The sequence below is a fragment of the Anabrus simplex genome, chromosome 2 (assembly GCF_040414725.1).
Source record: "Anabrus simplex isolate iqAnaSimp1 chromosome 2, ASM4041472v1, whole genome shotgun sequence".
NCBI classification, from domain to species: Eukaryota; Metazoa; Arthropoda; class Insecta; order Orthoptera; family Tettigoniidae; genus Anabrus; species Anabrus simplex.
The window spans coordinates 26,041,019-26,057,451 of NC_090266.1; the positions used below are offsets into that span (position 1 = coordinate 26,041,019).

At 39.2% G+C, this 16,433-nt stretch overlaps 1 protein-coding gene across 1 annotated transcript in view; it reads right to left on the reverse strand.

Annotated features, from left to right (window-relative positions):
- LOC136863445 (opioid-binding protein/cell adhesion molecule) overlaps nt 1-16,433 on the reverse strand; it is a 707,217-nt gene that overhangs the window by 512,354 nt on the left and 178,430 nt on the right. The window contains exon 3 of the mRNA XM_068225932.1: nt 6,475-6,636. Within this exon, the coding sequence (XP_068082033.1) occupies nt 6,475-6,636 (162 nt within the window). The remainder of the gene's footprint in view (nt 1-6,474; nt 6,637-16,433) is intronic.

Genomic DNA, 16,433 nt, shown 5'->3' on the forward strand with positions numbered 1-16,433 from the left:
TCCCCGCAGGAATAGACGTCGACCGAATATATTTCAAGATGGTCTGGCTTAGTTTTATTCTTCCATAATTAAGCCTACAAGTAACACACACACTTAAAGCACGAGATCGGTTTATGAGTAGGCTTGTTGAAGGAAATAATTATGTTGGCTCTTTGGACTAAATTGAACATGTCAGAAATTAATTGAGTTTAATTCAAAAGCCCAAACTTCCGTAACAATGAATTTTAAGCAGGCGTTATTTACTCTATAAGAAATCGTGTGTAATTGGGTGGAAGACGCCGTTTTATACAGCAACTCCCACCACACCACGCTCTTCGATAATGATTTTTGAACGATTTTGTCTCACTTTGACATATTTTACGTTTTCTCCTTGGATATTACTGATAAACGTTTCTACTGCGAGTAATTCCAGACTACCACGCGAGATGGGCGTGCGGTTAAAGTTGCGCATTAGGGTGATAGTAGCCTCGAATCCCTCCGTCAGAAGCTCTGAAGATTAATCAATCAATCAATCAATCAATCAATCAATCAATCAATCAATCAATCAATCAATCAATCAATCAATCAATCAATCAGTCAATCAATACTGATCTGCATTTAGGGCAGTCACCCAGGTGGCAGATCCCATATTTGTTTTTTCCTACCCATTTGTTGAATGACTTCAAAGAAATTGGAAGTTTATTGAACATCTCCCTCGGTAAGTTATTCCAATTGAATAATTGCCTCAATTTGCCTCTTCATCTCCAAATTGTAATTGTTCCTACTTTTAAAGACACCACTCAAACTTATACATCTACTAATGTAATGCACGCCATCTATCCACCAAAAGATCGGAACATACTACTTAGTCAAGCAGCTCGACTACTTTTTTTCAAGCCTTCCCTGCCCAAACTTTAAAATAAACTTTGCAATATTTTTGTAACGCTACTCTGTTGTCGGATATAACCCAGAACAAATCGAGCTAATTTTCGTTGAATTATTTCCATTTCTTGAATCAAGTACTCCTGGCGAGGGTCCCATACACTGGAACCATACTCGATTTGGGGTCTTATCAGAGAGTGGTATACCCTCTCCTTTACATCCTTACTACAACCACTAAATACACTCATAACTATCTGCAGAGATTTACAATCATATTTATATGATTACCCCAATGAAGATCTTTCCTTATATTTATACCTAGGTATTTACAATGATCCCCAAAGGGAACTTTCACCCCATCAACGCAGTAATTAAAATTGAGAGGACTTTTCCTATTTGTGAAACTCACAACCTGACTTTCATCCCCGTTTATCATCATATCACGTTGCAGTTGCTCACATTTTGCAGTTGCTTATTTATTACTCTGTACAGAAAAACATCATCTGCGAAAAGCGTTATCTCTTATTCCACCTCTTTACTCATATAATTGATATATATAAAACACATAGAGGTCCAATAATACTGCCTTGAGGAATTACCCACTTAATTATTAAAGGGTCAGATAACGATTCGCCTGCTCTAATTATCTGAGTTATATTTTCTGGAAATATAACCACTAATTCAGTCAATCTTTTGTCTAGTCCAATTTCACTCATTTTTGCCAGTAGTCTCCCATGATTTACCCCATCAAATGCCTTAGACAAGTCAATCGCGAGACAGACCATTTGATCTCCTGAATCTAGGATGTCTGCTATATCTTCATGGAATCCTAAAGGTTGAGCTTCAGTGGAATAATCTGTCCTGAACCCGAACTGCCTTCAATCGAACCAGTTATTAACTTTGCAAACACGTCTAATATTATCAGAAAGAATGCTTTTCCAAAGCTCACATGCAATGCATGTCAAACTGACTGGCCTGTAAATTTCAGCTTTATGTCCATCATTTTTTCTTTATAAATAGGGGCTACTCTAGCAATTCTCCGCTAGTTTGGTAAGCTTTTTCATGCAAACATTATACAAATAAGTACTTGAGATATAGTTTTATATCCCAACCCATTTTCTTTAGTATACCCAATGAAACCATATCAATTCCAACTGGTTTCCTATTTTTCAAATTTGTTTCTTACTGTTAATGTTATTGTTATCATAGGTGAATTTTAATACTTCTTTAGTATTATTCCCTTCTTCTATCTGGACATTATCATTGTAACCAACAATCTTTACATACTGCTGGATGAATACTTCTGCCTTTTTGTAGATCCTCGCATACACACTCGCCTTGTTCATAATGATTCCTGAAATGTATTCCTTGGAACCAGTTTCTGCCTTAAAGTACCAATATTTACCCTTCAATTTTTCACTAAAATTTCTATGACCGCCAATTATGCTTGCCATCATGTTATCCTTAGCTGACTTCTTTGCTAGATTCTATTTCCTAGTAACTTCCTTCAAATTTTCCTTCCTTCCACAGCCATTTCAAACCTATTTCCTTCAAACCTGCACCTCTTTCTTAATGTCTTTAATTCTCTGTTATAATATAGTGGATCTTTACCATTCATTACCTCCTTTAAAGGTACAAACCTGGTTTTATATTCCCCGACTATTGCTTTAAACCCATCCCATAGCCTGTTTACATGTTCTTTTATAGCTTTCCACGTATCATATTTACCTTTTAAAAACTCCCTCATGCCTGTTTTATCAGCCATATCGTGCTGCCTAATAGTCCTAATTTTCATAATTTCCTTCCTATCCCATTTATTTTGACTCCGACAAAAACGGCTTCGTGATCACTAACACCATCTATTACTTCGGCTTCTGTATAGAGATCATCTAGTTTCTCTAACACTACATGCAGAATATTATTCCCTCTAGTTTGTTTCATCACTTTCTGAATCAGCTTACCTTCCCATATTAACTTATTTGCCCTTTGTTGGTCGTTCGCATTACCTTCCCAATTGACATTTGCTAAATTGAGATCACCCGATCCAATCACGTTCCTTCCCACATCGGTTCCCACATTCATGATTATCTTATCAAATAATTCTGAATCAGCGTCAGCGCTTCCCTTTCCCGGCCTGTACACTCCAAAGACATCAAGTTGCCTATTTTGTTTGCAGATGAGCCTGACACCTAGAATTTCATGTTTGTCATGATTAACTTTCCGTAGCTTACAAATTCTTCTTTGACCAGAATTAATACTCCCCCTCCTAACATTCCTATCCTATCTCTACGATATACATTGCAGTTCCATGATAATATTTCTGCATCCATTGTATCGTTTCTCAGCCATGGTTCAACTCCTATTACATTATCTGATAAGTATATATCTATTAAATTACTTTATTCTATATCTTTATTTACAATACAGTCCTTCTACAATTCAGCACTAACATTTTCATATCATCCCTACTTGACTTTCAGATCCCTGTACCCTTATGACCACTCCATAGAGCACTCCGTTTACCTGAATGTACCTCCCTATAACCAGTCTAAACAAATTCCCTAACTTATATGTACCACTGTGGTTTAAGTGAAGGCCATCTGAGCGCACATCCGTATCTCCTACTCACACATTAGGATCTACAAATCTCACTCCCAGACCCACATACCCACTATATTGTCTCATTTTAATCCCCAATCACCTTCCAATCAGTATCCCTCTTACGCGGTATTCCACTCATACAAATCTCCGCTTCCTTAAACTTCATCCGTGATGCATTTTCCAGATCCCACACTTCCCAAACTATGTTGGTATTTATACTTGCCTGCCTTACGTTTTTGGTACCTGAATCACTACCACCTTCTCCTTTCCCTCCTCCCACTCTTGTGTTTCCCTCAATATCTGCCTCAATTTAATACCTGGAAAACTCTATATCTTGATGTCCTTTCCTCCACACACTTTCCCCACTTGTTTAACAATGGAATCGCCCATGACCAGGGCCTCAACCCTACCAAAATCACTTGTTCACCTCCCCTCCTTGTCAACCGTACCTTTCCTCACTTCTGCAGAATCTACTTTCCCCTCACGTTTCTCCCTCCCATGACCCTGTTCCACCTGTCTTTCCCTATTCTCTGTTGTACATTTCCATTTTCTCTCGTTTCCTTTCCTCCTACTTCCACACTTCTCATTGACAGTTCGATGTTCCTCATTATTCCTCGGTTCCTCTACCAGCAGTGACTCGCACCGATTTCTCACAGACACCTGTCCTGAATTCTGATCCTGAATAGTGCCCTTAGTCTTCAGTCTCCTTCCCCTTAAAACATTAGACCGTCTGTCTTCAACAATTCCCCCACTTTCCTCCCCGTCTCTCGTTTACACCTACTGTATCCTGTACCCTTTTTGAGGGTGGCCTACTCTCCTTCCTGTCCTCCAAGAGAATTCTAATTACCTCCCTCAAAGTCCAACTCCTCCCTCATACACCTTATTGCCTGTCCACACCCACAGTTCCCACACTTACACTACTTAGCCATTTATTATGGAATAATGAAAATAAAATAAAAATAAAATAACTTATCCTGTGCTGAATAAATATGAAAAGAAAATGAAAAGGTGTTTTCCGTGGTTTCCAATTTTCACACCAGAAAAATGCTGGGCTCTACCTTAATGCCACGGCCGCTACATTCCCAATCGTAGCCAATCCCAGAAAACCTTCCATGTGTTAGTGCGGCGTTAAACACGTAACAGAAAAGATTAATTCCAAGCTTCAAAACAGCCACTTTCTCTGTCAAAGCACGCCTATGCTTCCTTATAATCGATAGGACAAGGAAGGAATATCAAGGGATGACAGGTGAACCAGATTGTACTTTTCACTCCAGAACGCGATGTTGATGTACCTGGTGGTTGACTCCTTAGTTGTGCACCGACGGTGACATTTTACCCTGTCGCTAACCTATAACATTTTTTTATCTGACACCCAGTGCTATTATGTATTACTTATGGTTATATGTACTAGGCGAGGCTTTAAATTAAGTTTAAACGTCCAGAAACTCGAGAAAATTTCAAAGTAGCATGAGATTTTAATATGTAATCGGTTTCACAGCTCGAGGCTTACTTCAGACATAATATCACTTTTTCTGTACAGGCTGAATCGCCAAAAGATCTACGATTGCTCATCAGTCAGCTACGTAGTAATCATAACGCTATAGCAGGCTTCAAAATGAAGACAATCTTGCATGAGTTAGGTCTAAGTAAACGCAAACAATTTGAGTATTAAACTTCGGGGAACAAGTGCCAAAGTTTACAATACCTAGTCCTTTTTCTTGAATGTAACACGCTGTTTCCTCATTATACAGTAGCGGACAAGCTAGAAGGAAGCAAGGCCAGCGGATCTTACGAACATTCCACCAGATCGCACACTTCGATTTCCTCATTGTATCAACTTCATGATGTTTCACATTTTCACTACGGGTGTCTTAAATTCAACTATGTGTGTCAATGCCAGTATGAAATTAATTACAGTCGCAAGATCTGTCTCAGTTGTTTGAAAGGCGACCAAATTGCAAATAATTACACTTCAATCAACTGCAGAATTTTGTAACTAAAAACATCATATTGTGTTGCGTTATTGGCAAGATAATCACAAATAATCAAATACGATAGGTCATATTCCACAGCATCAGTCGTATTACACATTGGAGGGGGAATTCCAATAACATGAAACTCTGTTATCAACTGCTATACATCAACATGGCACAGAAGATGCAGAGTTTACGAATGTCGAGATTTACTGGACAGTAGTTTTCAGATGAAATTCATAGCACGTCACCTTGCTGACCAACTTCCCACAAAGGGAGAAAATAATGTGAAAAATGCGTTCAATAGCATACTCGAGATGAATGGGATGCTTCATTGCGAAATTAACTGTTCATTCTAGCCTGACCGTACAAGAAGACTCATAGAACAACACTAAGGAAAGTTCTGATTATTGGAGAGAGGATTGGAATATAACCAACTGAAGCACAGTAAGGAAGCTGAATCCCCTAATCCAAATCCCATCATGCATTTGTTAAGATACTTAGGGTAGTCTATGATCCATCCGCTGAAGCTACTGCTTTAATATATCTCCAACGATATCATGATGGTTGTACCCACTGTATTTATATGAGCGCTAAATAGGTGGAGAAATTTACACACTCCCATCTTAACAATTGCAGTATTTCCTCCAAACGTTCTGTTCCCAGAAGGAAAAGTAAATTAATTTCACCAATTGTAAGTACTAAAGTATTCAGCAACATTAGGTCCTTTCAACCTTCAAATTACAAGCATTTTTCCCAGCGAGATAGCGGAGACGTCACTAGCAACCAGCTTAATGGAAGGGTAGGGCAGTCGAGCCGAGGAGCCCACCCTGCTAATTTGACGACTGAAAAGGCCTACAAAACATTAATACGTTTCCTTTTTAAGCAAGTTTCTCGGTTCAGACACCAAGCACATCACGTGAGAATATTTTATTACTTCACATTTTGGATCTGCTAATAGTGGTAGTTTACAGACACTATCACGGGGACAGGTATCTTCTTTTTCAGAATAAAAAGGTTAGATGAAGTTTTTACTTACCTGACACTCGTAAGTGCCGTTATCCCTCTTCTGCACATACTTGATCTGCAGGGTCCAGTCATCAGAGCCTTCCGCGTGAAGAACTTGAAATCTCTCGTCATTGGTGTATGTGAACATTCCCGATGTGAGGATGTGCCAGTCTCGACGGCGGACCCACGAGATCTGGAACAAGAATTAAAATGTTTTCTTACGTCAATATTTAAAAGAATATGTATTTTCCTATGAACGACTAAAATAAAATTAATAAATATAAATTCAGAGATGTGGCTATAAGATTTAGGGTACGTTGTAAACGTGAATTCCCAGACATGGACTCCTAAACCAACAAAATTGAATTGTTTTTCGGGTCTGACTTCTATGTCGGATGATCTGGTAGAATGACCAAGATTCTGTACTATATTCCCAGTAAGGTGAGTCCGTCGGTCTACACGTTATTTCAGAGTGGGAGGTTATGTCATTACCTTTTTACTTCACCTCTGTAGGTATCATGAACCAGCATCTCCTGCACAAGCAAACAATGGCACTGAAGCCCTTGTGGGCCTTGGCCTACCAAGCGAGCATTGCTCAGCCCAAATGCTATCAGGTTACGAGGCGACATGTGTTCAGCGTGATGAATCCTCTCGTTTCTTGGATGTGGACATCTATCCCACCGTCAGGGAGCTGCTCAATTGTTCTCACGTAAGCTTAATGGATCTCAAACCATCGCTGAGATCCGGGTAAAATCCCTGATCTGCCCGTGAATCGAACGCGGGGCCTCCGGGTAAGAGGCAAGCAAGCTACGTCTAGACTCTGAGGCTGACACCTTTAAATTGTAGAAGATCGGAACAAGATGCTTTACCATTAAATTCCTGTTTTCTTTGTATGAATTTCAAATAAATCTCACCTACTAGCACTTCAAATAGCGAACAACATCCCTGGTAGAAGTCACACTCTCAAGTGAGGACCGTAATATTTTGTGCATAAGTACCATATTGTACCGGTAAAAGAGCCCGACTCTCAGATTATTTTTAAGTAAACAAGTATATAGTTCTCAGGGCCAAAACTGGGTGACTAGTAGCTAGGGCTCGGTACAGGAGGTAGTGTCCTATCTACAAGAAAACTTTGACTTTGACTGAACATGAGTTTATTCATATAAGACATGAAATTGCACATCACCTCCAGGTAGATATAAGTTGTCTTCCACATAGTCCTATAATATGGCTTGGATTCTCCAGTTCACCAAGCCAAGCAGGTTGGAACTCGTTCCAGAAGATTCCAGGGATTCCGTACAGAAGCGGCTGGATTGTCTGGGGTGGTAGAAGGTATAGATGCCTCGAACTTTCGAGGCCCAGGTTGAACCCCGATGTTCCAGGTGATGTTGCAGATGATCATTTACTACCTCAGTCCAATGTGACTGAGAGGGTCGATGTCTCCAAGGTCACTCGCAGTACTGATAAATCTGAGTTCATAAAAACCTTGGGTGATTAACCTATTAGCGAAGTCACCGGTTATTATTCATCAAGACTTTCAAAATTTAACACTCGTAAAATTATATGTCTCTGTATACGAGGATTATGGATACTTTCAAAGTTCACCACAGCAAAGTCTTCGTCTCTGAATAAATACTGGCAAAAAAAAACACAAGTCCCTTCTCATGAAACTATGATAAAAATTAAAGTTCATCACTGGCGAAGGTACAAGTCTTTGAATGAACACAGACGAAAAATATAAGTCCATCCTCATGAAAATCAGAATAAATTTAAAGTTCTTCACTGGCGAAATGTATAAGTCTTTGAATCAACACTGGCGAATATACAAGTCTTTGAGTGAACATGTACGAAAAACACAAGTCCATCCACATGAATAAATTCACAGTCTATCACTGGCGAAATTTATAAGTCTTTGAATCAACACTGGCGAGTGTACAAGTCTTTGAGTGAACATGTTCGAAAACACAAGTCCATTCACATGAATAAATTCACAGTCTATCACTGGCGAAATTTATAAGTCTTTGAATCAACACTGGCGAATGTACAAGTCTTATGCTTACGGGAACTTTGAGCACATTCAGAGATCATCACTAGCAAAGTTTATAAATTACTGTTCATTAGAGGAATGAGTCTATTGCAGGTTTAATTTACGAAGAATTAGTTCTTTAACACACGTAAATAATACAAGTCCAATTCATGAATAATTGGAAAAATTCCAGTCTCGAACACCCGTAAATATTGTAAGTTCAATTATGAAGACTTAGAAAATGTTCTTTAACACTCGAAATATTGCAAGTCCACTTGAGAATACTTGGAAAAATTCGTTCTCCCACACTCGAAGAAAATACAAGTTCACTTTATGAATACTTAGAAAATTACAGAGTTCCTCGTCGGGACTGTCACTACACGACGATAGTAGCAGCGAGAGTGTCCACGCTGACTACTCAGCTGTAACTGAGTGAACAGGCTACAGTGGGTCCTCCTTTTATTCGATCCGGGACGTCTACGTCACAATACGGCTTGACTGAATATCTCCTAAATCCCTCGATGGATTTACTTGAAACTTGAGCATTGCGACGTTCAGGTGATCCCAAACAAGATGACTTATCGCTCACGCCGCTAGCATAATTATTACGGGAGTTACAAAGTTTTCCCCCTCGAACAATCTGGAAGATGTGACGTGGAATCTAGAATATACGAGTCCAGGCTGGGAACACGTGTTGTGACGGGTGGGCGGTCTAGCTAGCCCCTGTGACTACGTCACAGCTCACAGCTGTCCTTCACTCGCTTGCTTGCTCCGCTGACGGTAAACAAACCAGGCGTGCTCAGAACATCACGCGCGATAATTAAATGTTATTTATACTCAAAAAATACTCATGTACAGGTCGTAACCGGTACAATATACATGACTTAATTCGACATTACAGGGTAAGCACCAAGGTGTGATGTTACACAAAAATGATTCGAATTTGGAACGCCGTGATCCCTCTCCTTTCGTTAGTCACCAAACAACTTGTGGCTCTCAGGGTACATTCTGTCACCAGTTTATGAAGTGATGTGGGCTCATTATTTCTTTATTTCGCAACAACTGCTACACAGTTATATTCTTTATTGTTAATGCATTTCATAAAAAGTATTCATTTTAACACACTTGAGGAATACTGGATTTTCCGCCCTTGGGGATTCAATACTAGGAGCAGAATAAATGTGTTGAACCCGACATCCATTCTCGAGGTTTAATCTAAAAAACAACACAAATATGGCATTTTTACCTGCTTACATCACAGTTACCAACTTTTTTCGACTGTGAAGAAATAAAAGTTTAATCAGAGATAACTCTTTTTGTAGATTACGTTATTCTGTATGGAGTATTTGTGAGCAACTGCAAAATGACCTCGATAATGTTGTGAGATGGACACTAGGCAATGGTATGGTCATAAACGGGGTTAAAAGTCAGGTTGTGAGTTTCACAAACAGGGAAAGTCCTCTAATTTTTAATTACTGCGTTGATGGGGTGAATCGTCCATTCAGAGATTATTGTAAGTACCTGGGTGTTAATATAAGAAAAGATCTTCATTGGCGTAATCACAGAAATATGATTGTAAATAAAGGGCACAGATCTCTGCACATGGCTATAAGGGTATTTAAGGGTTGTAGTAAGGATGTAAAGGATGGGGCATATCACTCTCTGATAAGACCCCAAATCGAGTATGGTTACAGTGTATTGGACCCTCACCAGGATTACTTCATTGAAGAACTGGAAAAAATTCAAAGAAAAATAACTCGTTTTTTTCTGGGTGATTTCCGACAAACGAGTAGCATTACGAAAATGTTGCAAACTTTGGGCTGGGAAGACTTGGGAGAATGGGGACGAGCTGCTCGACTTAATGGTATGTTCCGGGCTGTCAGTGGAGAGATGGCGCGGAAAGACATCAGTAGACGAATAAGTTTAAAAGTAAGAAAGATCACAATATGAGGATAAAGTTGGAATTCAAGAGAACAAATTGGGGCAAATATTCGTTTATAGGAAGGGGAGTTAGGGATTGTAATAACTTACCACGGGAGATGATCAATAAATTTCAAATTTCTTTGCAATCATTTAAGAAAGGGCTAGGAAAACAACAGATAGGGAATCTGCCACCTGGGCGACTGCCCTAAATGCAGATAAGTAGTGACTGATTGATTAATGGCCGATCCGGATGAAGTACGATTGTCCAAAATGCACACACATTATTGAAGAAGATATCAGAGTGTGTCGGTATTTTATTTTTACGCGACCGTTGATGGTAGACGATGAAAGGAGAGATGAATGTAAAAATAATGTCGAAATCTTCAGCTTTAAATTCAGTCACCAATGATCTCCTTTTAGGGCAGTCACACAGGTGGCAGAAATATTATGTGTTGTTTATGTCACTTTTCGTAAATAATTGCAAAGAATTTGAAAATTTATTGAAAATTTCCCTTGGTAAATTATTCCCGTCCTTAACTCCTCTTCCTATAAACGAATATCTGCCCCAATGTTTCCTCTTGTTATACAACTTTATCTTCAGATTGTGATGTTTCGTACTTGTTAAAAAACCTTATTCGTCTACTATTGTCATCCCATGCCATCTCTCCACTGACAGGTCTGAACATACCATTGAGCCGAGCAGCTCGTCTCCTTTCTCCCAAATCATTCCAGCGCAAACTTTGCAACATTGTCATAACGCTAATATTTGGTCGGAAATTAACCAGAATAAATCGATGTAATGAACGTGCAACGTTTCCTCTTGTAAAGCGATTCAGTACTTTTTCAGGAAATCAGTTATATTTTCGGACTCTGACCCTACCATTTCGGCAATCATCGTAGATCTTGGTACAGAATACGAACAAATGAATTACCTGTATTTGATGATTTGGACACATTCACGAACGATAGGTTGTGGTGGTGTAATTTGTATGTTGAATGCTGTACGTGACCAGAATACTAGTCATCCTGATTGCCATGGGTAATACAACGAGAAAAATGTCTGCTTCTCTTAAAAAATCTCCCATGTATTAAGTTATCCCAGCTTCATTTGCAGCCATTGTGAAGGAAATCTATTGCTTATCTATATGACCTGTCATAACCTAAAATTTAAATTAAGTATATACCGTACGTTTATAAGGGATTTTGAGGCCACCTTAAGCAATACATGAACTCACCGCATTTCGCTGAAATAATAACTTCAAATTCAAAATGAAACGTAATTCAAAACTCCCATTTTCATTTTTGAACTCAACATAAACTTCAAAATGACTACTCAAGATTTTAAGATTTGCTTCATTCCTCTGTTTTGATATCAAATTCATAATTTTAGGTTTTAGTAAACCGAGCAGTATCTTTCCAATTGATTGCGCTGTCACATCAGGAACAATTAACAACCGTAAGATGATATGATTGCTACACTAAGGCACGCTCTGTCATTGATCACTAATATAATTCCTAATACTTATACTGAAAAAATAAATTTAAGATAATATTGGAAGTTTCCAAGTAATTTGTAATTAGACAGGACGTAACGAGACGTAGACAACTTTACGACAATTAAGGCCTATTTGTAGATGATCGATCGGCATCGCATAAACGCAAATGTACTAATTGCTATTATGTAGCAATATTTCTAGAGCTAATAAGTACAGTATGGGTTTGTAAATCTCCTTAATTACACTGTTTTCTACTAGAATTCAGAAAAGGCGATGACACATGGAGCACCTGACGCAGTAATAGTACATCCGGATTAACTGCAAACGTTGGAATGGAGTTATCAGGAAATAACATAAAGGAAAAATAATGAGTTCTCATTCGTGATGCCCAGCCTTACCTAGAAGTTTGAGGAGAAGTGTCCACTGGCGAGGAAGTTTCAGTTGTTTTGGTACCTGATCAACTGTCACTCTCCTACCCATTAAATTCCAAATTATCATTTCATACCATTTCTCCAATCTGAAAGTGTTCAGTTATATAATACAAGTACAAAAATATGCGTACTGTTGGGGATATCACTAGTAAACAAAACACTGAATCACTTCACTGCGTCACGGCTGCCATATTTATTCTTACTTACCACAATCCAATACAAAACAAAAGCATAACCACAAGCGACATGGCAGTTCCCAGTTGCTCCACTAGATAGCAGGAGCTCATACTTGAATATTAACTATGTACAAAGAGATTACAGATTCTAACACACATATTCGCCGTTAGGGTGTGTATGAGTTCTTTTCTATGAATCTCCTGCACATATATACATACATAAAAACGTACATATATACATGTCTATGTGTGCACGCGTACGGAAATATATATTTAGATTTAAAGTACCTAGAGGCTCAGTGCGTTCAGTGAACATTGCAGCCCAGCTACGTCACCGAGAAAATCGTCCAGCAACCAGCAGTATAAAATTGTGTGTGTGACAGCAATCAAATTAAATGACTCGGATAGTGGGGCTGCGTAAGGCGGCTGAAAGTTCTACAGGATTGCAATGTGACACTTCGGAGCACTGATTAGGGCCGACCTGAATTTCCATCATCCTTAGGCACAAAAATCAGTCGATTGCGATATATTTACCTCCGACAAGTGCTCTGCAGGAAACGCCTCCGGAGATGTCAGGAGAGTGAATTAGAGAGGCGGATGACTTTCAGCGATGAGAGTAGGGAAAAGTGATAGCTGCACTCGTAACCTTTAGGTTCGCTGGTGACCAGGGAAATAATCGTGTGTCCAGAGCCGAAATGCAGAACACCCACATGAGGTTATGGTTTTGCGGTAATTGAGCTACCATCACAGACATATGACGTATGTAATGCAGGGGACCACGGAGAGTGTTTTGTACTTCAGATATGTCGTCAATATAGTCTTTCTCTTTGTGTGGACGCATTGCGGTAACCAGTATTCCACCATGATAACACATGTCCCCTTGCCGTTTTATTATCTTATACTCAAACTACTGTTGGTCAACACGTGTCATCACACTCAGATGATATTTACTTAGTTTGTGAACATATATCTCAGAAATCCTTTATATTAGAGCGCAGAGATTTGTGAGAGTGCCATTGGAGGATGATATGACTAAGAGGACTTGTATTTGATATGTTCGGGCATTCTTACTAAACGTGTTATGATTTTCACACATTATTGTCTAAAGCAATGTAAGCTACTGGTTATTAACACCAGCAATATAAAGCATATCGATAAATGCTGGAATGTACTGTGAACACGATAAGCAAATTTACTTATTCATCCAAAATGCTGCTATTTAGCGTAATGTCTTTTACATGGTTACTGGTAGATTATTTTTTATCCTCCATTCATTTTCGACATTTTTTAATGAAAATAGCTGCTGCTCAGATTTTATAATCCTTAGGTTGTGTATACATTGGAAGAAAGGATCATGTCGACGCCTTATATCATTTCCAATCTAATGATCGTCAATATGCACATATTTCCCTCGACAAAGCGCATTCTCTTGATTGTCAACACCACAAGCGCGCACTACCTAAATACCAGAAAACTTTCAGAACCTGGAGCAGGATTGAGGCTTTTCGTACTCTTTCAGGACCACCCATTCATTTAAGAAGCAATTTCACTGCGTTTAACCTTGAAAGTAGTAATAAAGAAGACCGAAATGGCAAAATTTAATGAATTTCACAATGATTTATCCAGTAACAGGGCGTGGCTCGATAAAGGTAGATATTTAGATGGCAATTAAAACAATTATGACGTCCTTCAGTTCGTTCTTCTAGTCTAGTATATATTTCTTAAATAAAACTCTGTATGCTGCATTCATCATTCTAAAAATATTAATTCTAGTGTCCATAGTGTGATAAAATCATAATTCTCATAGAACAGAAAAAACGAAGGGCGATGTTGTTGAGGATCCCACACCCAGTTTGAACTATGACATTTCAATTACTGGAAACTGAATTTTAAGACCAATAGGGACTACCTAATTGCATAATCTATCACGTGTCGGTAGACTGTACGAATCAAGTATCAGTTGCTGTTGACAAATGACTACTAGTATTGTGACTGATAATTCCTGGTATATATCTTCTGGTATTTTGGTGTACAGCACCACCATGAGAAAAAGGTCAAGTAGCTTTAGAGTGTAAGATGCAAACAATTGGTTTCAAATTGATATGCCAGGCAACTTTAAAGCTTATCTGAATATTGTATTTACGAATACTACCGAAAGAGAATGTGTGTCATCCGAATAAGAGAGGCTACTCTTTCATGCTACTAAGAGAAGATCTCCTCATAACTGAACGCCATGAACCTACTACGCTGGCGTAGCAGGGGAGAGGTGATACTCCCACGTGGCGCATCCCAGGTGGCGGTCAGGGGGGTCCTAACGGGCTTGCCGGCGGACTTGAGGGAAATAAAATACCTCTCGCGGACCAAACACAGAAGACGCAGAGGAAGAATATACCCACGGTATCCCCTGCGACTAAAAGGGGCTACAAAGGGATGATCCAATTACAACCATGAGACTACTTGTAATTTGTACCATCACGCAGGGAACAACATGGGTCGCATTTACTTGCGCGTAGTACCACTATGTTCCGCAATAGGTTTGTGATTAGTAGCGACAGTGTGTGAATCAGGAGGTGGGTCCTACATTACCTGTGGTTCGTACCGCTATATGAACGACACCATGGGATTAGCGACACCATGGTTCTGGTTTATCTATGCTCAGTTCCCACTGTGTGAGGAATTCCACGGGATAGTACGAGTCCCTGTGGTTAGTCCACTTATGTGAGGAACGCCATAGGTTTGCTTTGCCTTTATAGGTTTGCGTTGCCTGTAAATAGCGCCGCGATGTGCGAAACACCATAGGTTTGTGTTACATATGCGCATTACGCTACCTGTGAATAGTAGCATAATGTTTGGAATACCGCGAGTCTCTGCTACTTTTGATTAGTACCGCATCCTAGCGATAAATAGCATTATGAGGGGCCGAGGACCTGGATTTTCGACCCGTTTCGACTATAAGCATCATCGATTCAGCATCGTACTATAGGGGCAGTCTCTTGGTCAGTAATACTATCGTTTTGTGCCAGCTTCTGTGCATGTGAGGCACTGTGGCTCGGATCCACTGATAGTTTTGAATTCATATCCGTCCATCCATTCATTCTTCGTCCTCATGCTTTGAATTCTGGTCAGTGGAGGATTTTGTACTTTTAAGTTCTCATTTCATTTCGTTTCATTTCGTATCATTAGGGGCCGATGACCTCGATGTTAGGCCCCTTTAAACATCAATCAATCAATCAATCAATCAATCAATCAATCAATCAATCAATCAATCAATCAATCAATCAATCAATCAATCAATCAATCAATCAATCAATCAATCATAACTGAACGTAAGCACCCTTGTCCATATTTCATGTCAATATAATGTGCAGACAAATAAACGATACAATCAACAGCAGGCCATATTGCAAGTCTCCGCACTCTATTCGCTGTGTCCAAATGCGAGTGAAACTTTTCCTTCAGGCATGCTCAGGTCATTTCGTACCGCAATACAAGGCATGCATTTTGCAGTACCACACAAGCAACTGTCATAGCGCGTTACAAGTAATGGGCCCCGACACATTAACTGCTCCGGTCTGCCCTGTTAATTTTCTTAATTATTTATTTGACATGTAGAGTTACAGTGAAGTACTTTGGGCAGTGGCATTAACTGTGAAAGCTGCGTTGTTTACCGTCCGTCACGTACACTACAGCGTTACTGTCATTATATTAAACATGATATTATAAATGTGCATTATTCGCAGACGGTAGGTACAAACATTTCGGATTTTCAATTATTTCTCAGTTAATCTGAAATGAAGGGTAATAACCAAAGTTGTCTGCCTGCCGGTAGTCTTGGAATCTGAAATTTAGTGTGAACTAAATGTGAGAAAAGTGAGAATAATAATATGCATAGAAGGACTGTATACATTTTAGGTAACAGCGAATGTTGGTAATATGCT